This window comes from Sminthopsis crassicaudata, chromosome 4, assembly GCF_048593235.1.
Source record: "Sminthopsis crassicaudata isolate SCR6 chromosome 4, ASM4859323v1, whole genome shotgun sequence".
Lineage (NCBI taxonomy): Eukaryota > Metazoa > Chordata > Mammalia > Dasyuromorphia > Dasyuridae > Sminthopsis > Sminthopsis crassicaudata.
The window spans coordinates 112684028-112709247 of NC_133620.1; the positions used below are offsets into that span (position 1 = coordinate 112684028).

General features: G+C 33.7%; 1 protein-coding gene across 1 annotated transcript in view; it reads right to left on the reverse strand.

The window, feature by feature from the left end:
* USH2A (usherin) overlaps positions 1 to 25220 on the reverse strand; it is a 1025480-nt gene that overhangs the window by 912172 nt on the left and 88088 nt on the right. Inside the window, exons 4-8 of the mRNA XM_074264677.1 lie at positions 20739 to 20802; positions 10391 to 10685; positions 8279 to 8463; positions 6424 to 6645; positions 3555 to 3648 (exon numbers count right to left, since the gene is read on the reverse strand). Coding sequence (XP_074120778.1) covers positions 3555 to 3648; positions 6424 to 6645; positions 8279 to 8463; positions 10391 to 10685; positions 20739 to 20802 — 860 coding nt within the window. The remainder of the gene's footprint in view (positions 1 to 3554; positions 3649 to 6423; positions 6646 to 8278; positions 8464 to 10390; positions 10686 to 20738; positions 20803 to 25220) is intronic.

The window sequence follows — 25220 nt, forward strand, 5'->3', positions numbered from 1 at the left end:
ATATATATATATATATATACACTCATACAGATATGTACACCTATACATTTATATGCATTTATGTCAGACATGTACTATGGTTGTTTATCCTCTGTTTCTCTGGGATGGGAAACATTTTCTATATTTTGCATATTTTCTAATTCCACCAACTCATCACTTGCTACACAATGTACATAAACACACACACACACACACACACACACACACACACACACACACACACATATATATACATATAAGCCTTTTAATTGAAAATTGGGAAAGGGGAACTAGTTCTCTTGCTCTTTCTCTTCAAATTATCAGGCCACACTTACCTGTAATTCCTTTCACCAAGGAACACAAAAATTCCTTGAAGGTAAACATTGTTTTCCACTTTATATATCCCTGCCTTTTAGCACTAGAATTTGTAGATCATAGGTACTTTTTGGATTGGCTCTCACAAACTAAAACAGCATTTTTTAATGATTTCTTATGTAAAACTATTTGATGGACTAAATTAATTTTTCTTTTTAAAATTTCTTTAGTCTTGTAGTTTGTATTATAGCTGTATCTTCTACTAAAGCTCTATTCCAATTTCTTTATGGTACTGAGGTGATCCTATCTTCTCAAAGTTATCCCTAATTTATGGCTAAACAAATGATAGTATAGGAATTTAAAGGTATACTATGGTGATGTGAAAAGCAATAAAAAGGACAATTTGAGAGTACATGGGAAGACTTGTATAACCTAATGCAAAGTGAAGCAAATAGAATAAAGAGAAAATTTTATAATATAAAGACAAATTAGTAAAAATTAACAACTTTGAAAGACTTAAAAACTATGATCAGTGCAATTAACCAGAATTTGAGAGGAAGAAGTTTGACATTGATCTCTTGGCAAAGAAGTAATGAACTAAAGATGAAGAATAATAGATGTTTTTGGACGTGGCCAATGTAGGAGTTTGTTTTTCTTGGCTATACAAATTTGTTATAAGGGTTTTGTTTTTCCTTTTTTTTTTCTCCAGTTGCAATATAAAGGGGAGATGGAAAACAAAAAAAAAATATATATATATATTCATATTAATTGACTGATATATTTTTAAAACTGAAAAGTCCAAGTTTTTCCATAATTTTGGAAATAATTTCCATTTCCATAATTTTGAAAGGAGTCTATGCACCAGACCAGTGCTATGTAGTCATCCAAAGACCAGTCTAAGTTCAGAAAGGTTCATCACCCAAAAGTTGGTAAAACAAATCAAGCAGGCAATAGGCATTTACTAATAAGTTCACAAATATTTGTTACTTACCAAATCCTAACTATATGGTTTAGTATGTTGGAAAAAATGGAATTAAAAAAAATAGAAAATACAAATGAGCAAGAAGAGCACATTCTTCCATAGAAGAAATTAATAATAATCAACAATGCAAGAGGAAGTGAAACAGGAATGACTACCTAGATACCACTACAACTGAATATGATCTGGGAGTCAGAAAAAACAAGGTAAATATGTCATCATCATCATAGTGATATTATTTTAAAAGCTAATATGACACTGGACTTTGATTTTTTTAAAGTATGATTTGCATAGTATATTTATAACCTTTAGTTACATCAGCATTAAAACTTTTAAGGTATGAAATATAAATAAGGCTCTGTATTTTATTTGTCTTCAAGCAATAGTCTTGGGAGAAGGGGCAAGTAAATGGCACTGTGGGATAGAGCATTAGGCTTGGAACTAAGAAAACTCATCTTCCTGCATTCAAATATAGCTTCAGAAATGTATAAGCTATATGACCCTGGGCAAGTCATTTAACCTGGTTTGTCTTGTTTACCTCATATGTAAAATCAACTGGAGAAGGAAACAGCAAACTGTTACCAGATCTTTGGCAAGAAACCTCCAATTGGGGTCACACACAAAATCAGACATGACTGAAAAATAACTTAACAACAACAAAACAATAAAGCCTGGTAGTTATCTGAAATGAATAAAAGAGAAATGAGCAAATATGACAAACACAATAGGGATATCTTTTAAAGAAAATTATTAGGAATTGATGTTATACACGATTCTCATATAGCTCCATGTGTTATAAGTACTAACAGCAGTAGAACTTGAGCCATAAAAGATTCTGATCAATGTGTGTATGTATATATATACATAAATAGTCTTAATGAAAACTGCATCTCTATATCTAATATACTTAAGTATAAATAGAATAGATAACTATCTGTCTTGATAGTTCCGCTACAGTATTCTTTAGAGAAAGACATAAAAGCCAAATTACCTGATAAGATAAATTCCAAATCTAGGATTCTAACCAGTATGTCAAATGTTCATATCATTATATCACCTTAGCATTGAACAAGAGATTTACCTAGAAATATTCTAAGATGAATCATATTTCACAAAACTATATCAATAAGGGGGACTATTTTAGTCTTTGATTATCCCTCATAGGTCTCTTCTTAATCTCTTAAATTTTACAGCCTAGCCCAGGATCTTTATTTTACAAATTTGAGAAGTAAGGCCAAAAAAGATTGTTGTAGCATTAGTAAGTAGAAGAGCCTGTATTTGAAGTTGAATCTTTTGGACAACAAATGAAGTCTTCTTATTTCTGTAATATGCTCCTTTAATGAAACCAGTGAAAAGAAATCAGATTTTCTTACTTTAAGAATGTCTCTTTTTAGATTTTTTGTCTCCACTGAAGCAAAGGAAGAATGAGAAGTTTAATCTATGTATATTACATTTGTGTCCTATTTCCTCCCAACTACATTAAAAGCTCCTTGAGGGCAGGGACCAATTTTGTTTCTTGATATAGTGCTTAGTTCAAAACATTAATAAACATTGGGATGACGATGATGATGATGATGATGATGATGATGATGATGATGATGATGAAGAAGAAGACAACTATGACATGTTCAAAAAGGATTACATATCCTATCATTGTGGAATGATAGGGATTAATTGCATGATAAAATAACCACTTAAAATTTGCATAATGAGCAAAAAAAGTAAAATGATTTAAAAAAAAAAAAAAGCTTTGCCTGAATAAAATTAGTTCATAGTCCTCTTTACAGTTAGAATCTCTGGCTTCTTAAAGAAGAAATGTTTTAAAGGCAAGAATCATTCCTATCTCATTTAATTTTGTCTATGGCTTATAATACAGCCATGCTTATCTGGCCACACAGTAACAGTCTTAAAAGCAAAAATACATGATGACAATAAAGCAGACAACAACAAAAGAAATACATTCAGATTTTATTTCCAGTGGCACCTGCTTTGAATTTATTAAAACATTAAAATACTTAACATAGCAAACAAATTTATACATATTTCCTTTTTCTCTTTAATAAGTCTTATTTTTTTCTTCTACAAGATGTACAAGAAATCAAGGGAATCAAAAACTGTAAATGGTTTCAAAATTTTTAAATATTTTAATGAAAAAAAATCTATTTTGGGTTCACATGCAATCATTTTCGCTTTATATTCAGATACAGGAAAATATGTTGAATTTCTATTAGAAATTAACTAAAGCATAAAGATCATTCTATTTACAAAAGAGAAAACTCACATTCCGTCCTTCGGTGTAGCTATCCTGAGAGCAGAGGCATCGATAAGGTTTGCTAGCCATGTCACAGTCATTGGCATGACCATGACAATTACATCTGTGAACAGAAACATTATATGATTGCCAGTAAAAATCAATACAACTTTAAATCTAGTTCAAACTCTGTCTATGTTCCCACATAATGAAGTGGATTGAATGCTATACAAAAAGAATCATCCAAATTACATTGCTCAAATTATCTCAATATTTGGTGAGTGCCCTAATTTTCATCTTCATTTTGTATGGGAAGATAGAAAACACAGGGTCAAGTGAAGGCAAGTTTATTCCATTATTAAGTTAGTCAAATTACAAAAATGTTACATTTACATATAATAAACATACATATAATCTGTTTCCATCCGTGTAAGGAATTCTCAATATGAAAACTCTCTCCATCAATATAAATAGCCACTTAATCGATAAATCTTAGGAGGCTTCCTGAGGCAAACAAAGGCTTAGTTACTTGACTAGAGTTTTTGAGTATCAAAAACTGATTTTTAATTCAATTATTCCTGACTTCAAACCCAGTCTCTATACATGTCAAGCAGCATGCTATTCCTTTCCCCCTTTTTTCTTCTTCCTTATTCCCCTCCTTTTCTCTCTGGAGCATACAGCTATAAATGATATATCTAGATATAGATACTATATATTAACTTAGGAGATAATTTAGGGAATGGTCAATCAGGTAATAATCAGTCATTTTATCCCATTCAAGTAACTAGTTGAAAACTAAATACCTAATGCCTCTATCAGGTGAGAACATCTCTATGGAATCCATCACTAAATCACATCACCACACTTAAATAAGCATTTTAAGCAGGTAAAAATACCTATTAGAATCATTCAATTGAATTACACTATATATGAGAGGTCTCCACAATTAGATATATATATATATATATATGTAACATATATATATATATATATATATACATATTCGATATCAAATTAAATAATAACATTTGTCTATTCTATTTATCCCATGCACCTTTGGAGATTATTCCATTATTAAATTTACATATTATTTATAAGGCAACAACATGCTATTAACATAAATAATAAAGGAACCATCCAGAAGTTATGTTTTTGTTTGATTTTTTTTTCCTTTTCAACAAAAATTCTTTCACAAGTTTTTTTTTTTTTTTTTTTTTTTTTTTTTTTTTTTTTTTTTTGCAACTGCTTTGTTTTATTTGATGTAATTTGAAGTGTGATTATCCTTAATTATATTGAGAAAGTTATAAATCTCTCAAGGATCATCAGATTGTTCCCTTTGCAAACCCTCTAGAATAAAATACCAAGGAGTATTTTTCTACAGGAAACCAAGTCTCATATTCTGAGTTTGACCCCTGCTACAATTATTCCTTTTCAATTCTGTTACAGCCTCTTTTGGATTTTATTGTTTTATCTTACAATTAACTTGAGAATTTGGACATGCACATAATCTGCTATTTTTCTTGGTCAGTTAGTTGTTTTCGGTTATGTCTGACTCTTCATGATTCCATTAGGAGTTTTTTTAACAAAAATATTGGAGTGAATTGCCATTTCCTTCTCTAGCTCATTGTATAGATGAGGAAACTGAGGCAAACAGGGACAAATTATTTCAGATTCACAAATCTGAAGCCCAATTTAAACTCAGAAAGTTGTCTTCCCAACTCCAAACCTGGTACACTGTGTCACCTAATTGCCCCATATAATCTGCTAGGATTGTCCAAATTTCCACACCCTGAATCCAGGAAAAATATCTGTCTCTATCCTCTGAGAGCACAGAATGAGAAATTATGTCTCAATGTGTCTCTGGCAGATAAAATGGGGAGTTTACTGACCTAACTAGCCTTAAAAGGAGGCTGGCACTGACATCTTGTAGTAAATATGTGATTTAAAGTTTCTTATTTAACAAAGGAGAAAGAAGGCCAAAGAAGAAATTTAATTTCCCTCAGTCATAAAGTGAGTTAGTGACACCTTCAGCTTCAGAAATAGAATCCATGCCTTTTGACTCCAAGAAAAAGGTTCAAACCCCAGTTTAACTGCAGTGGAAGAAACTCCCTGTATCCAGTCATTTCCAGATGAAAATCATAGCTGATTGTTAACTTTCCTTAAGGATGTTTTCCACTTTTACAATGAATTTTAAATTCCAGTGGTTCTTTAAAAAAAAAAAAAAAAAAAAAAAAAAAAAACAGCAGCAATAACTAGCCATCTTTGACTTGGTTACTACAAAGTAAAAGGTAAAATAAATCATTCCCAAATGAAATTTATGATGTCAAATTCATTTACACTGGACCAAAATGAATCCATAGAAAACAAATCACAAAACATCCTTGTGGCGGGAAATAGTCTCAACTTCAAAAAGTTTGGTTTTTAGAACCAGTGTCTGATAGTCATTAGGGATTCAATGTGTGGAGAAATTAACTGGAGAATGAATAAGGAGGAGAAGTATTCAAGCAAAAACATATAAGGAATAGAAGGAATAGAAGAAAAATTTAAAGATTTTAAACAGGGGAAGGTGATCATGGAAGTAGTTAAGTCAAAGACAAATAGACATGACAAGATATTATTAAGATAAGAAATTAGATGTTTGCCTAATTACAAGTAGTCAAAGAGAGAAACAACTCTAGAGTTCAAGATATGCTACATCAGTATTATAAAAGGATTCCCAGAGAACTTCTAGCAAAATGAATATCTAGGGCTAAAGTTAATAAGACTGAACAGGTAGAATCTGAGATTTAAGTACTACCAATCTTAATTATTTCTATATAGTCTAAACACAAACTTTCATTGAAATTGTAGTTCATAATCATAGCTACAAACTAATACAGATAGTTTCAATGAATATTACCTGCCACTGATGGTAATTTCATTCACTCCATAGTATCTATGCCTGAAGTTAACAGAAGACTCAGTTGTATGATACTGACCAAGCAGATGAATCCTTATTTGTGTGGCTTTTACAAATTCTTGGAGAGAAGGATTCTTATAGAAATTATTATATCCAGGTCGATGATTTGGTTCGGGTGTCAAGATACTAAATGTGATGTTACCACGAGAGTATGGAGTAAAACTGTAGGTGAAAGAAATTCAAAAATATTGAAAACCTCCTTTCTGCTTTGTGAAAAATAAAACATGCAACCTAGAGGAAATAGTTATATAATATCAAGAGAAGCTTTGAATTCTTAGCACTTGAAACCTACAGATATTCTAAATATTTCATATTCAAATCAAATAGGAGACTTTAGAAAGTTTTTCAGGGTCATGATTTCATCTTCAAGAAAGGAAAACGAAAGTAGTTTTTTTTTTTTCCCCCACATTTGTCTTTACTACCTTAATAATTAGGAATATTTATTTTGTTTTAGCAGCCAAATCCATAGTGCCCATTTATCAAGCATCATATTTTGGCTGAGATTTCAAAGGCTTTACCTTATTTTGTGATCAGCTCATAGAAATTTCTCCATGTTTAAGTCAGTCTTTTCTGTCTCAGTTTTTGATAATTAATCTGAAAATCCAGGTGTTATGACTTACATTTTATTCCAGTGCTTTATCATGTATCAAAAATAACCATAGATCCTTAAAGGATATAGCAGTGGAGCACAAGTGAAGTACTCTAATTCTGGAAGGTTCTATTAAGCTGAAGAAGTTTCAAGTATTGCTACTATAAAGGGCTGTGTACCTGTCATCTAAAAACCAGCCAACTAAATTCTATGAGACTCATCCCCAGAAAATTGACCACAAAAACCCATAAAAACCAGCTAATAAAGTGTAGAGGAGTTGTGACCTACATTAGTGATAGGATTGCCCTTCTGGTACCCTAGAAATATATTTCTTGTAAGTATGATAAAAACCTTATCGGAAGTGGGGAAATATGACTGAATGTTCAAACACTGGACTGTAAAGTACTAAATCATGTTAATGATAAAAGATATACAAATCTCCTTTGAGAGCTCAATTTGTTGACAATGTTTGCTTAGGGTCTTTCTTACAAAAGAGAGATGAACTAGGTCTTAATAGAGTCTATGGCTCCTATAACATAAATAACCATTTCTCAAGCTATGTTTCATGGTACTCTGATATTCCACATAATGTGGAAGTTCCATAAAACCATTTTCTTGCTATCAAGTTTCCCCTATGAAATATTAAATATGAAATTATATTGACATTAACATGTCACGCAGAGTGATTTTCTATTTTAAATGATCTTAATTTCCTATATTTTGTGCTGATTCCCTAAATTTTTCTCCAAGTTAGAGATATTCAATTTTTCCAGGATTTCTATACAAAGACATATGAATTTTTTCATGTCTCTAAGTGTCACATGACCAAATTTGTTTCAGTCACATTTACCTAAATCTTTTGTAGTTCTAAGCTATGTTCAGCAATACCAATTAGAAATAACAACAACAACATTTAAATAGTGCTTACTAAGCACCAGGTACAGTGCTAAGTGCTTTACAATTATTATCTCATTTTATCTCCAACAACCCCAGGAGGTAGGTGATATTATGCCCATTTTACAGATAAGGAAACTGAGGCAAACAGATTAAATAATTGACCTTAGGCCATACAGCTAGTATCTGAAGTCACTTTTAAAATCATGTACTCTATCCTTTATATAACCTAGCTGCCCCTCCACCCAAAAAATCAGCATATAATAAAAATAAATCAACAATTTTTGTTTTGTTTTATTTTGTTTTTCATACCTAGGAAGCTGAAGGCAGTTGACAGAGTCAGGATCTTTCAAATGACCATTGTTTTTCATTCCAAAATCACTGCAGTTTTTAGCAAAATATTGCCAATCTTCCCAGTCTAAGTGGTCCATCTTTTTCCTTTGTATTCGGATTCCTGTTGGTTGTGGACTAAAGAACTGAATAACAATGTAAAAAACCTGTAAAAGAAAAGTATATTAAACATTACAGCAAATGTCTAAGTCTGGTACATCAGTATAAATCAAGCTTATTATCTTCATCCATTATATCTCAATTATAGCCAATGACTTCAAATATTTAAGAACTATCAAGTCTATTGGTTACATGTGGTTCTTATCTTGATCAGTCAACAAAAATTTATTAAGCACCTACAGTGCTAAGGTCCTCAAAGAGAATCCAAAGGGAAACCTAACACAGTAAATTCATATTTGCAATCAAAGAATATTAAAAAGAGAAAGGACCTTAATACAATGTAGATTTCTTCACTTTCTAAATAAGGAAACTGAAGTCCAAAAATATATCTAATTAGCCACAAGTTAGAAGAAGAGCTGGGAACTGAACTCCAGGTATCTTAAACCCAAATCCAGTGTTCTTTCTACCAAACCAAGTACAAATAACAAATAAGTGTATTTGAAGCTATTTTTATTAAGTGGTCTTTTGGATTAAGTACTTCACTGAATTAGTCCACTAAAACTTCAAACTAAATGAAATTCTTTTCAATATTTCATAAATAACTTGCTGAATAATCTTGGCTAAGTACTTTTCTTCAAGTCTCAGTTTCTTTGTCTGTAAAATGAAAATCAAATCTTCCTTACTTATCATATGGAGTTGTTAAAAGAACAAATGAGAATTATATATGGTAGAAATAGATTATAATTACTGAGAATGGTCTCCATTTTCCATAATCCTTATTTATTGAGATATATTCTCAGAAATATGTACATAAAGCTGAAGTGAAATAGCATTACCTGAAGCACATTCTGGGTGCATGAGAAAGTTATGCAAGTGTATCACATGTGCATCTGACATCAATGATAGAGATATAAACAGTAGAATTATGGCTGACAGAGGGAGGGGTGACAGGTCTGTGAGCAGGATGAGTGGATATAGAAGATAGAATAAAAGGAAATCCATATTATAAAAGCAAATGGCACCAATCTATCCATGACAATCAGACTCTGGTATTCTATCTGAAATATAATAATGACTAGGAGAGCTGTGGCAAGAGATTTCAGTTTTTCTTTAGCCTCCAAGGAGCCAATACTCTTTAACAATAAGAACAGTGATAGCTAGCATTTATACAGCACTCAAGGTTTACAAAGCCTTTTATAAATATCTCAATTTATTTTTAAACTCAGGTGATGTTAAGAATCCATATTTTATAGATAAGAAAACAGTTAAGTAACTTGCTCTGGATCATACAACTAGTAAGTTGGGACAGGATTTAAATTCAGTCTTTCCTGACTCCAGGTGCAGTGTTTTATCTACTGAATCCCCTAATTGCCAAATTAATGATACTTGCAGCACAGTAAAGAAAATAACTTTGGATTATAAATTACTGGAAGTACAGTTTTGATTTCATGTATCCCTACTATGCTGAAGATACAAAAGAATTAAATCAGGAGTTAACTAGCATTCCTCAGAGGACAGGAGAAAGGGCAATGTAAATAGTGTTTACTAATCACTTGATTTAATTCATTGTTATTTACTTTGTTATTTTATTATAATATTACTGCTTTCTTACCTTTGAATTAATGTCATTTGATCTGATTTGATGTAGTATCCTAGTGTTATGGTCTCAAGTCCTAACTCTGAATACATGATAACCTATACAAGTATTCTGACCTTGGGTGTAACTGAGACAGGGCGTACTTAAGCTTAAAACTTTCTATAAATATCAAGTACTCTTTTTATAATATAGGTTTTGAATATAAAATATTTCTAAAAATGAAGCCATTATATTCCTACAGAACCTTTTAATTTTTAAGTCTTATTTTTGGGAGGTTTTTTTTTTTTTGTTTGTTTGTTTTTAATGAATCAGGTGCTCATTTGCCCAATTCTATTCCCAGATGCTATTGATACAAGCAGAAAAGTTCATTTAATTACCTGATACTGTCCATTTTCCAAATCTATTGTAATAGCCACTCCATTTTCAAGTTCAGTCATGTTTCTAAATACATGAGAAATCCACGTAGTCCCAATATCATTATCATTGATGTAAGAGAGAGGATGAGCTTCAGGATTCAGCCTCAAAACTCTATCATTGGTTGTGTCATCTGCATCATTAGGGAGGCAGTACCGCTGCACCAAAGGATGGACTCTCGGGTGGCTGACAGGGCAACGGCATTCTGTCTGGATGTGCAAATAGAGTAATTCTCCAGAGAAAACTTCCATAATGTCTCTACAGAGAGCACAAGAAAGGGAGTCAGTCAAGGGCATACAAAACAGTTCAACAAAGAATAGAACTTCAAAAAGCAGGTATAAAATAGGCTACTTTTTCCTCTAATAATGGAATTGTTAAGTATCCATTTAACTTCAATAATTTGTCACATATTAAAAGAAAGCAAAAAATAGTTCTGTTCACCGGTACCCATTAGTAACTGCATGTAGTATGACAATATAGTATTCAGAATTAAACAACTGGCTCCATAAAATAGCAATTAACTAATTAACAGAAACCTGGAGAGAGACCACCAGTGGCATTTCCAAATACAATATCCTTGACTTTGTTCAATTTAACATTGTCAGCAATTTTTATAAACGAGGCAACATGTTATAATAGAAAGAGCATGAGAACCTGAAATCAGGGGAAAGCTGGATTCAAATCTTCATTCTACTACTTGCCAATTTTATGACTGCAGAAGTGGGCATAACTGTAAAATGTCAAGTAATGCAAAACTGGAAGGCATAAGCTAATCTTTAGGTGGATTATCAGTCTATATTTAATGGGACTGTGATGGAGACCATGAAAAAGGAGAAGATGGCATCATTGTACTCTGCCTTTAGCAACTCTCATCAGGATTGTATAGGATTATATAGAAGTTTCTTGGAAAGAAATTGACAAATGGGAAATGATCCATAGGAGAATAACCTCAATGACGCAGGGCTTTGAGGCTATGTCAAATAAAATCAGTGGAAGGCGATGGGGTTGTTTAAGAAGAAAAAGAGAAAACAGAGGTGACAGAATAGCTATATTCAAGTATTTGCAGAGATACAATGTGGAAAAGGAATGAGATGTTCTCTCCATCACAGGATAGATCGGGGAGCAATGGGAAGTTCTAAATAAGAAGGTTTTAGGCTAGATGTCATGGGAAACTTTTTTTCCCATTGGAGGTCTTTAAAAGGGAGGTTGGATCACCACTTGTTGAATCCCAAAATAACCCTATGAACTAGATGCTATTATTACCCCATTTTATAGATAAGGAAACTGAAACCAAATTAAGTTGCAATGAGTTGCATAGAGTCACACAGCTAGTATGTGTTTGAGGCAAGGTTTGAACTCTAGTGTTTTTAATTTTTCTTCAGCTCTATCCACATACCAACTAGCTGCCTAAATAATAGATTCAGGATTTGAAAAGATCATTACAGACCAGTACAAGCTGTTAAGTCTAAGATAAAATTTGTTTAAAAAATAAAATAAACATATTAAAATTTGACTTCAAAAATTTCAATCAGTTAAAAAAGTATAGGATAGGGAAAAATAGTTGGACAATTGTCTTAGTGAACATTTTTTTACCATCCTAGGCTAGCAGAAAGGAAATGAAACAAGCATTTTTTAGGTACTTTACTATGTGCCAGACACTGTGCTAAATGTCTAATTTGATCTTCACAATAATCCTGAAAAATAGGTGTTGCCTCAACTGAGGCAGAGCATGATTAGTGACTTGCAAGAGTCTGAGGCCAGTAATAAACTGAAATCTTCTTGACTCTAGGTCCACTCTGTCTACTGCACTATCTAGCTGCCCTTTAAACTGAGCTTACCCATCACTAAATGTTTTTAAGTACAATCTGATTGAACCTTTGTAGTAATGATGTAGATGGCATTGGTCCTCAGATACAGATTAAACTATGTGACCTCTGAGAGCCCTCATCAGTTGGAGATTCTATTATTTATTCCAAAAGGGGGGGGGGGGGGAACTACATTGCTAATTTCAGAAATATCTTTCAGCTGATCATTTCTATCTGTGGTTTAGTTTGTGTATCAAATATTTATCCAAAATAACCAGCCAAAGGAATTTTTAACATTGAATGAGAGTTATCATATATGCTACACATTAAACACCAAATGCTTTCATCCAAGTTATTAATACAAATGTTGAGCAGAATAAGACCTAGGACGGAGCCCTGAAGAATACCAAGAAAGATCAATTTCCTATCCACATAAGTATTCTGCCTATACGTCTTCATTTGTGCAGAACTATATTATGAGACTGTCAAATACTTTATGAAATTCACATAGATTTTGTATCTGTCATTCTTATAAACAAGTTTAGTACAATTAAAAAAAGAAAAGAAATTAGGATACTAATCTGACCTGATGGCTCTCTAGGTTATACTCTGGACTTCATTTACCATGCTCCAGCTTTTCATCATATAGCCTAACTCCAGCCTTGGAAATGAAGTATTGGAAGCCTTCTCTACCCCTGCAGCCTTCTCTCATTAAATGGCTCCTCCCAGAACCTCCATGTAAGGAGGGTTTCCAGGACAGCCAGGTTTCATTATTCTCCATGATGGACTCCAGACTCTCTACCATGCTTCTGTCTCCTCACTAGTCAGATACTTCCACCAACTTTCTCAATTTCCATTTCTCCTTGAGGGCAGGGTCTATTTTTTCTGCTTATAGTTGCTTTTCAGGTATTTACTATAATTCCTGGCATATAGAAGTGCTTAGTGAAGGTTTATTGATTGCTGACCAATTATTCTTTGCTGGAACCCAGTGATTATTCCTTTTATATCTGAGAGCCCAGAAGTGATCCACTTAAAAATCCATTCTATAATGTTTGATGTAATTATTATGAATCCATTCATGTTCAGATGGTGTATTGGATAGATCTGAACCTCTAATGAGGAGGATCCAAATTCAAATTTGACTTAAGAACAGTTTTATATCTACTGAACAAGTTTGCCTCAGTTTCCTCATCTGTAAAATGGGGGTAAAGATAGCACCTACAACCCAGGATTGTTGCAAGGATCAAATAAGAGAATATATGTTCAAAACTCTTTGTAAACCTTAAAGCACTATATAAATGTTAGCTATTATTAACCACCTTCTCTTTTTTTTTTTAAATTAAGATAATTTTTTTTCAATTTATGATCTTCTAGATTCTCTTTTTCCATGTTCCTTCAAAGATCAATCATAATTATGTGAAAATATTATTACTCAATAATCTTAGATGCTGTCCTAGAGGCCCACTAAAGGCCCATATGGATCTGAACCAGAATAAGTACATACCACAGTCAGGGGTTAAAATCAGAACAGATGGAGGTGGAGCCAAGATGGTGAAGTAAAGGCAGGAACTTGACCAACCTCTCCTCCAAACTGCTCCAAATTCCTTTAAATAATTACTCTAAACAAATGGTAGAGCATCAGAACAGCCAGTAAAATGGAATAGAATGTTTTCCAGCTGAAGGCAACTTCTCAGCAGAAAAGGTCTGTGACACCAGGGTGAGAGTCCAGCATGCAGCCCAGGACCTAACCCCAACCCAAGCCAGGGCCCAATCTCTGAATCAGCAGCAATATTGGTGGGTTCCAGACCTTTTAGCTCAGAGACACAGTACAGGCCTGGACCCCAGCATCAATGAGGGGACCTCTGAATCAGCAGCAGAGGCTGCTGTAACTTTCAGTCTGGGGACACCAGGGAGGACTCAGAAGGTCAGTGGAGAGGATCTGTAGCAAAGAGATGGGAGTTTGGTATGCAATCCCAGCACAGCCCCAGTCAGTGGAGCCCCAGCCCAGCCCAGCACACTAGATCCTTCAACAGTTGTGGAGCAGAGAGAGAGAGAGAGAGAGAGAGAGAGAGAGAGAGAGAGAGAGAGAGAGAGAGAGAGAGAGAGAGAGAGAGAGACAGAGACAGAGACAGAGAGAGAGAGAGGAGAGAGAAAGACACACCTAACAGCTCCAGGGCAGAAAAGTGCTTGTGATCAGATTCTGTAAACAGCTGCACAAATCCCCTGAAGCCTGGGACTGTGCACCCTCTATCATGGAAACAGAACCCTACTTTAACAGTGTTAAAAGCAGAGTAATAAGCTAGGAAAATGAGCGGAAAAAACAAAACAAAAAAAAAAGTTTCTGACCACTGAAAGTTATGATGACAAAAAGGATCAAAATAGACATTAAGAAGAGGATTACAAAGTCAAAGCTCCTACATCCAAAGCTTACAATAAGAACTGGGTTCAGGCCACTGAAGAGTTCAAAAGGGACTTTGAAAATCAAGTAAGACAGAGAAAGAGGGAAAAGTAGGGAAAGAATTGAGAAAGGTACAAACACAAAAATCTAATGAGGAGAAGAATACCTTAAAAAAGCAAAAATGGTCAATTGGAAAAAGAGGTACAAAAGCTCACTGAAGAAAATAATTCCTTAAAAAATTGAATTGAGCAAATGGAAGCTAATGATTTTATGAAAAATCAAGATACAATAAAGCAAAACTCAAAAAAATGAAAAACTAGAAAAAAACTGTGAAATATCTCATTGAAAAAGAACTGACAAGGAAAACAGATCCAGGAGAGATAATTTAAAATTTATTGGTCTACCTGAAAGTCATAATCAAAAAAAGTCTGGACATCATCTTTCAAGAAATTATCAAGAAAAACTGGCCTGATATTCCAGAGTAAAAGGGTAAAATAGAAATTGAAAAAATTCACCAATCACTTCCTTAAAAGAGATCCCAAACTAAAAACTCCCAGGAATATAATAGTCAAATTCCAGAACCCTCAGGTCAAGGAGAAAATATTGTAAGCATTCAGAAAGAAACAATTCAATTATAGTAGAGCCACAATCAGGATAACACATGATTTAACAGTTTGGAATATGATATTCCAGAGAGCAATGAAGCTAGGATTGCAACCAAGAATAACCTACCCAGCAAAACTGAATATAATTCTTCAGAGGAAAAGGTAGTCATTCAATGAAACAGAGGGTTTTCAATCTTTTGTGATGAAAAGACCAGAGCTGAATGAAAATTTTAATATTCAAATTCATGACTCTGGAGCAGCACAAAGAGGTAATCATGCAAGTGATATTTCAAAGAACTTAATAAGGTTTATCTGTTTACATTCTTACATTCGAGGATGATATATGTAACTCATTAGAACTATCTTATTATTATGGCAGTTAGAAGTATATATATAGGACACAAGTGTGAGTTGAATATGAAAGGATAATCTCTTTTTAAAAAAAAATGATGGGGGGCAGCTAGGTGGCGCAGTGGATAGAGCACCAGCCTTGAATTCAAGAGGACCCGAATTCAAATCTGGTCTCAGACACTTAACACTTCCTAGATGTGTGACCCTAGGCAAGTCACTTAACCCCAGCCTCAGGGGGGAAAAAAAATGATGAAATTAAGGGGTGAGAGATACTGTGAGAAAAGAAAAGGGAAAAGTAGTATGGTGAAAATTATCTGCAATAACAAAATAACAAAACAAGAAAAAGCTTTCACAACTAAGAGGAAAAGGAGAAGGTGAATGAGTGAATCTTACTCTCATCAGAATTGGCTCAAAGGTGAAATAGCATACATTCTCAATAGAAGTATAGAAATCTATCTTACCCTGCAGGAAAACAGGAGAAGAATGGGATATAGGGAAGGAGGGAAGGTGATAAAAAAAAAAAAGAGGGCATATTAGGGGAGGTAGTGGTCAATGTCAAAATATTTTTGAGGAGGGACAGGGTGAAAGGAGAGAGGATAAATGGGGGGGAGAAATACAATTAGCAATAGTAATTGTAAAAATAAAAATTTCAAAGCAAGTTTCTCTTATGGAATATTATTGTTCTGTGGTAAATGATGAGCAGGATGCTCACAGGGAGAAAAAAAAAAAAAAAAAAACCTGTAAAGACCTCCATAAACAAAGTGAAATTTACTGTATACAAAGTAATAGCAAAGTTCTGGGATGATCCACCACTACTCTGAAAGACTTATGAAAAAAAAAAACAAAAAAAACCTGTCCATACTCAGAGAAGGAACTAATCAAATCTGAATACGGATCAAAGCATTCTCTATTTTTCTCTCTATCTCTCCTTATTTTTAAATTAATTTTTCTTGAGGATTTTTATTTTCATTGGAGTGAGAAATCTGTTTTCTTTCACAACTTGACTTTTATGGAAATGTTTTGCATAATTTCACATGTGATTTTTTTTAATTGTGGGTGGGGATAAGGGAGAGAATGTAGAACTCAAAAATCTTAAAAACAATGTAAAAAAAAGTTTTGACTGTAACTGGGAAAAATATTAATAAAATAAATATTTTATTTTAAAATAAAATACAAGCAAACAAACAACAACAACAAAAAGCCAAAACAGGGAATATGGAATAAAGTTAAATTGTTAGTGGGAACATAAACCAGAGTAGAGGCAAGAAGTAAGCTCTTGGGAATTAACTAGATTCAAGAAGTACAGACTATCCATTTAAGTCTCTCATCATCCTGTCTAATGCCACCATTTATGCCAAAAAGGTATGATGACCATAAACACTGCTCCCTTAAAGGAGTACATCTTCTAATTACTGGCTGGCATTTGTCTGGACTGACTCTATCTTCAATTAATGAGGACTATCTACTCAATTAAGACCCAGAGAAATGAAGCCTTTTGCTCAAGGTAACACAGTTATTCACTGATAGAGCCAAAACTCAAACCCAAGTGTCTGATGATCTCATTGCTCTCTTCACTGCACAATAACACCTCTCAAATACATTCCTGAGGTATTCACAGGGGAAAAACACTAAAAAAAAAAAAAAAAAAAAGTACAAACTGGCCCACCTTCAGACCTTCAGTAGCAGATATCATTCAAGGTATTAATCTGATTGTGAGTCACTATAATTAAACATCAGCATATTATGACTTTTTTCTACTCATTTAGAGTAATTGATGTGGCAATATTAATCTAGTAAGAGTTCATTCATTCCATTGATGTAGTTTATTTGTAAAATCAACAATACAAAAAAAAAAACAAAAACGATGGAGAATTTCTCTATCAGATATAGATAGGGTCACTGGATCATTCATGAGAACTAACAAATAATTGACCTATCATCCATTTTTATTTCTGAATGACTTTTCACATGTGCCTGAAAGGAACTGGGGCCAGGGCCCCATGCCAATGTCTCTGCCTGTGATTCATCACTGTGGATCTTGGCACCCTAAGTTGCTCTCCTGGCCCTATATACCATATATACTGCCAGAAGAGAAAGGGGGGAAAATATCAAGCAAGTAATTTTTTTTATAATCAAGAGCCCACATACCTGTTCTAAATAAGAATTAAAGATTTTATGAATACAGAGTCCTCGACCCCCTGTAATTTCCAATTTCCTCACATTGTTTAATTGCATTAACCAGATATTATAAAGATAAAAAAGGAGGACAGATGTGTTCTCCAATATGCCCTAGAGAAGAAAAAAAAAAAAAAACTTGACATGGCAGATCGTTTCTGTATTTGGCGATCAATTTTAATAAATCACATCATTTCCTTTAAATTACATCAGTAGACTTGTTTTGCTTTGGGAATCAAAAAAGATAACATAGTTCATCCTTTCTCTCAAGAGAGAATTTCATTTGGATCATACATACCAAAAGAAGAACTGCAGAACATATTTAGAAATTCAGGCAAAGGTAGCCTACAATAAAGCTGAATAGGGATGAAAAAAAAATTTCCCTTTGAAATGTGTTCTGGTATCAAATTACATTTAGGCAGCCCTTAATTACATTCAATAATAAAAGACGTTTGTCTAATCAGCCAAACCACAGTAGGAGATGAAGTTTCTGGAGGGTAGGAATTTTTTTTTGTATCTCCAACATTTAACACAGTGTCTGTCACAGAGTAGGTCCTCAGTAAAGATTACCTGGAATCATACTAAATGGAAATGCAAACTAATGGAATGGAATTATAATCTCCTAGTGAGTCTCAATCTTAGAAAAGAATCTCAGACACAGACAATTTGCACGAGGATTATCAAGAATCTTCAATTGTTAAGTAATTCACTTTAACAATCTAGATCCTTATTGAAGCAATCAGTACTTAGTTGATATAATGGATAGATTGTAGGGACTGGAGTCAGGAAGACTCATCTTCATTGTTCAAGTCTGGACTCAAACAATTACCAGCTGTGTAGGCAAGCCACTTAATCTTGTTTGCCTCAATTCCTCACCTGTAAAATGATCTGAAGAAAGAAATGTCAAACTATTCCAGTATCTTTGCTAAAAACAAACAACAACAACAACAACAACAACAACAACAACAACAACAACAACAACACACACAAAACTCAGAGGGCATCATAAAGAGTTGCACATAACTAAAACATGACTAAACAACAACACTGGAGTAATATGAATTCATTTCATCTTATTTTCTAGTCAATAGAATAAATAGGATCTACTCCTTAAATATATCATTTCATCATAGAAACATAAAGATAAGAAAAAAAAAATCATAAAAGGGCAGTTGGCACATTGGTGAAGATGTTTAAGCTAAAGAAAATTCATCCTGTTTTTTGCATTATCTTTAAGGAATATTTTGTTGATTCAACCCCAGGAAATTGTTCTTATAGTTAGCATAAATTTATTCCTCATTTATTTAATAGAAATAATGAAATCAATTTAATACAATTTAACAGACATTTTTTAATCATCTATTATGTATAAGGCTAAGGTAGATGTTGGAGGAGGGGAGAAAAAATAAGCATGGATTAAGCACCTTCCATGTGATAGGCAGTATTCAAAGTGCTTTAGATTAGACTACAATTCTAGGGACAATTAGTTATTATTGTAGTGCACTGGGAAGGAAAGGAAATAAACATTTATTTAGCTAATATTGAAGAGGAAACCCTGAAACTCTGAAAAATCTTTAAAGGAGAAAACCTCCTTCTACTCTGCCTCAGGGAGGGGACTCCACCCCAAGCACAAGCAGTTTCATCTTTGTTATCTGGGTGGGGACGGCTCACTCTTCAATTCAATTCAAATTCTAACCCTAGCTGAAACACAGCTGGGAGCCTACCTGGGACTCCACCCACAAGCCCCCTTCAGCTTATAGCCAAAGCTCCTTATTATAAAAGAACCAGACTGGAGCTCTCTCTTTGCAGAGGTCCCAAACATGGCAGCCTTACACCTGGCACCAAGGATCTCTGCCCACTGGAACACTGGTTCTGGTGCCTTTTTATCTCTACGTTTTTCTTTACTAACTAGACTTTACTTCCAAACCCTATAATAAACCTCTTTTATCAATCTAGGTTTTTGGGTCTGTAAATTCCTTTACAGGGGACTCTTGTGCCACCACTAGACCTCATTTATCTCCATATCCTTGCGCCGAATCCAAAGGGGTTGCAGGGGAGCTCTATTTGACTCTCTGTACCCCGAACCTGCCACTAAACCTCAATTAAACCCTAATTTCATTTAGGTACCCCAATTCTAAACCTCATCAATATCATGTAACAGACATTATGCTAAGTGCTTTATAAGTATTATTTCATTTGATCCACACAACAATCCTAAGAGGTTTTATAATCCTCATTTTTCAATTAAGGAAATTGAGGTAGAAAAAGTCTTAGTTAAGTGACTTGCCCCAAGGAGGTTAGTTAACTGTCTGAGGCTGAATTTGAACTCAGGTCTTCCTGACTCCAGGGCTGGCCTATTCCTCTATCAATAGCACCACCTAGATGTACAAGTCAAAGATGCAAGGACAAAATATCTCAGTCCTCAAGGAATCTATAATCTACTGTGGAAAGAGGAGGAAGGTATCAATTATACAATAACCTTTAGGTAACTCAATCTTCTTTTCTCCAAGTAAAATAAGCCTTTAGTCTTTCCTCACAATTTCAAATATATTAATCATTCTCATCATTTCATATTCCAAATATGAAGAACAATATACTCAATGAAATGGCTCTAAAAGGAAAGTCTGGCAATTTCATAAAAATCATTAGGAGTTATTTCCCACAGGCTATTCAGAGAATATTTCAAAAGCCTATGCCAAGTAGTATAACAGAGCTTATTCCTAACTTGAGTTTTCCTAGAGAAAGTCCTTTGTCAAGTATTTGATCAATTGCATATTTTAAAGCATTACCCAGTGGAATAAGGTGGGGGAACAGTCACAGACTACAGCCCAGAGCAAACACAATAAACATTAATTATGTGATGTTTGCAAGATACTGTAAAGATGAAAAATGCTATAATTTTCACTCTATTCTTATTTAAGTGAATTCAGCATTTATTCACATCCTTCTGGAGCTTTACAAGACTATACCTGTTTACCTGTTTGGAAGAGCCACTTGGTATAATCGAAAATCTTGCATTCTTCCAATAAATTGTTCTGAACCTGCAGAAATACATATATTACAGATTATTCCATTCTGACATAGCAAGATGGGGGTGGGGAGAAATCAAATTGAAATATTTTTAGAGGGATAGTAATGAAATATATTCATGATACACCTTCTTCTCTCACTGTCCTCATCAGATTCTTATAGATCTAAACATTCTAACACCTATCATTAAATATTCATATCTGGGTCTTCTTTGCAAGGATATCAATGGTCTTTTCTGTAAATAATAAAGTTTAGAAGATTTCTTGGTAAGATATTCACTGATATGTGATAGTCATTGAATTTTTGATCTAGAAGGGTCCTTAGGTGTTATTTGATGCAATTCTTTCATTTGACAGAGGAAGATGTGAGTTAATGACTTACCCACAACATTTGTGACATTTAAAAACTGTATGCTTCTATTAAAGTCACAAATGTTTTTAAACTGTTTCCTTATCTCTAAAATGGAGACACTAATAATTGCACTCCTTACTTCTCAGGGTACCTACAAAAACTATTTAAAAGGAAGAAATTGCAACGGGGAAGAGTAAAAAAAAAACAAAAAAACTTGAATATAACAGTCCAGTTGTTGATGTGCTGAATAGTCAAACTATCAAACTCAACAAAGCAAAAATGACAAAAATGGTATGGTCAAAGCATGAGCTAGTGTTGAAGAGTATCACCTATCATATAACTGTTTAAATCTTTATCACAGTCACTTAAAAACTTCTAGTAGGAAAATTAGCAATTCTAGTAGGAATATCTCACCTTTATTTATCATAAAATAGAAATCATCCTAACAGGAAATGTTGGACTTCATCACCCACAAAAGTACAAACTTGTCCAAATCCTGGAATATTAGAGCTAAAAAGGAGGTCACCTAGTCCAATTCCCTCATTTTACAGTTGAAGAAATTATAATCCAAAGAACCAAAGTCATAAGCTCAAGGTCACACAGCTAGTGAATGTCAAAGCCAGACCTTGAAACCAGGTCTCCCAATTATCACTCTATTATTCTTTGTGCTACATTATAATATGGTTAGAATCTATATCTTGAAATTTTAAAAAGCAGCCTAGAGAGATTCCTCCAAAGTCCTTGATAAATTGTGAATCATCTACTCAACAGCCAAGAATTATATTTTAGTAAGTGAGCTATAAAAAAAAAAAATCCTCCAAGGACATGGACATAAAGATGGACCTTACTCATTCTTATCCTTGCTGTCAATTTTAATTTAAGTCAACAAGTGTTCATTGGAAAAAATATTCTTAGGAGAGGCTTTCTTGAAAAATCTCCTGTGGCAAAGAGGGCCCTAAATGATATAAACCAAAACAATGAACAGACATGACTCATATTGGTCATTACTGACCATCCACAGACTAAGTAATGAGTTAAAGGAAGTAGAGCAACACTGCAACCAGGTGACACACCAAGTTATACTCAGTGTGGAAAATCTGATTAAACAATATAAGATACTAATCAGAACAAAAGGTGATTTGGAAAAGAATCATTATCCCACAGAAAGCAGATATACTCAGTGGCATCATAAGTCTCATAAAGAATGAACTGAGACTATTTACTTGATTACAGGACCAAAACCATTAGGATTTTACCATAAGTGTTCAGAGATTGAAGATTTTGTTCCTATATCAAGCTACATGTTAAGTCAATTTACTAACTACCTCTGCATATATAACTTCTGATTCCAAATTTAGCATTCTTGCCAGTTGCCTCATACAATATGGATTATTTCTCAATCATTCTATTAAACTTGTTATTTCAAAGGCCAAGAGGACTTCTCAGTCCTTTTTTTTTTTTTTTTCCTTTTCTCCAGTGGCCTGTTAGTCCCCTTGTTCTCCAACCTGTTTGTAACATCTGACTTCATTAAGACCTCCTTCCTTTTTAAAATCCCTTTGCTTCTATGACTCTCCATATTTTAAAAAGGATGTTTATAAACTGAAGTACAACTAAAGAATGAAAACTAGAATTTGGAAAGGTCTTGTGATTCTAACATTTGAGGACTGGTCAAAGGAACTTGGAAAATTTATACTGAAGACAAGACTTAAAAGGAATATAAAAATTATCTTCCAGAAACTGTCATGTAAAAGTAAAAAGAAAAAAAAAAATTAGCCTTTCCACAATTCCTAGCACATAAGTGAGAGCTTAATACTCGTTGACTATTGAACATCCTTCTTGACTTGAGAGGGTCATATTAAAAGGTAGGATTAGAAAAAGGCAGGTTCTGACTCAAAGTAAGGAAAATCTCATAACAATTAAAACTATACAATTTTAGAATGGGCTTTCTAGAGAAATAGTAGCTCCTCACTACCTAGAGATTTATAAGCAAAGATTGAACACTTCTTACTCTCTAAGTACTTTCAGTATGTTCCCTTCACTGGTTGCAATTTTTTCCACATACCTACTTCACATATCTTCCCTACCACCACTACCAGTTCTAAAATCTCTTCTCACTCAACTTAAAGTATTTCCCAGGTTTCTGTGCTGGAACTTGTTTTCATCTCTACACACTTTTCCTATATGTTTCTATCCATTCTCATGGCTTTTACTATTAATGTCATGTAAAAGACTTCTATTTCCAGTTCCAATCTCTTTACCTATCAAAGAAACTCCCATTTCCAGCTGTCTGCTTTCCATTCTTTAAATATACCTATACTTTCTCAGCTCTATGTCTTTATTCATGTGGTTCTATCCACCTGGAATGGCATTAATGTCACATTTCTGCATGTTAAAAATCCTGCTCATTTTTGAAAATTTAACTTAATTATGGTTTTCTTCAAGAAGCTTTTATTGAATGTGTTTTTCAATTGAAATGTCTGCCTTGTTTCCCAAGCATTATTATCTTTCTCTAAGCTTTCTATGTATTCACTCTCAATCTTCATCTCTTAAAATTCCTGGATTCCATCAAATCTCAGATAGAGGGCCACCTACATGTAGCTTTTCCTGCCCATTCTCCAAATGTCAGTACTCTCTTTTGCAAAACTACCATTGTATAAAGTATGTAATTTGTACATGGCATGTGTCTTATTAAAATATAAGCTTCTTGAAGACACAGACTGAATTGCTTTTGTCTGTCATATCCCTAGCACTTGGTATGCTACCTGGCATATAATAGGTACTTGTCACATTTTCTTTGCTATACTTTACTTTCTATATATTTTATATTCCCCCACTAAAACTGAAGAGAGAAATCATATATTTTTAATCTTCCATAGTGCCGCCTCTGTTATTGTTGTTACAGGCAGCTAGAAGACCCTAGCTTGGAGTCAAAAAGATCTGAGTGCAAATTTGACTTCAGAGTATTAATTATGTGACCCTGGGCAAGTCCCTGAACCGTTCTTGCCTTGGTTACCTCATCTGTAAAATGAGCTGGAGAAGGAAATGGCAATTCACTCTAGTATCTTTTCCAAAAAGAAGTCCAAGTAGGATTACAAAGAGTTGTACATGACTAAACTCAACAACAATGTTTTAATCTCCCAGAGTATTGCCTAGAGATAGATAGAGTACTGTGTATAAAAAATATTAAAGTGGACAGTGTTGCTAGATTATATTGTACATGGAGTATATATAAGAAGGCTAGAAAGGCAGGATTGGGGTCACATTGGAAGGACTTTAAATATAAAACAGAAGATTAAATTTTATCACAAAGGTAATCAACAGGATATCACTGAAGTTTAAGTAGGAAAGTGATATGGTCCAGTCTGAGTTTTACAAAAATCATGTGATAGCTACATAATTAACAGATTAGAATGAAGAGACAGTTGGGGTGGGGAGATCAAAAGAAGGATTTTGTAATAGTCAGTGACAAAAGTAAGGAATTTCTGAAACAAGGTGATAACTGTTAGAAGAAGAAAAGGGATGGATAAGAGATATGTTGTGGAGGTAGAAAATTCAAATTTTGATAGTTGATTGGATATCAAATTTATATATCCAGCTCCAATTTTTTTGAACTCTAATGAACACATCATCATGTGAACATTTCTACTTGGATGACTTGCCTACAACAGGAATCCTTTTTCTCACAAATACATCTCTCTTTAAAAATTATCTTTTTTTGTTGAGAAGGCATGATTATTTTACTTGTTCAAAAGGTCGCCTCAGTCATCTTTGATGTTTAGTCACTGTCACTTTTCCTTATCTGATTTTTTGTTGAGACTTTTCAATTTTATGTCTATCATAGCTCTTCCTTCTCAGTTTCTAGACTGATACAACCATCACCCTAATTCAGTCCCTCCTCACCTCTCACATGAATTTGTAATAGCTTCCTAATTGGTACATCTATTTTCGGTCTCCTTTCTCCAATCTGTCATCTACATAACTACCAAATAAGTTCCCTAAAGTGTAGATTTAACCATGTCACTCCCCTTCTTAAAAGCCTTCAGTGACTTCTTAAAGTACAAATCTGATCAAGTCATTC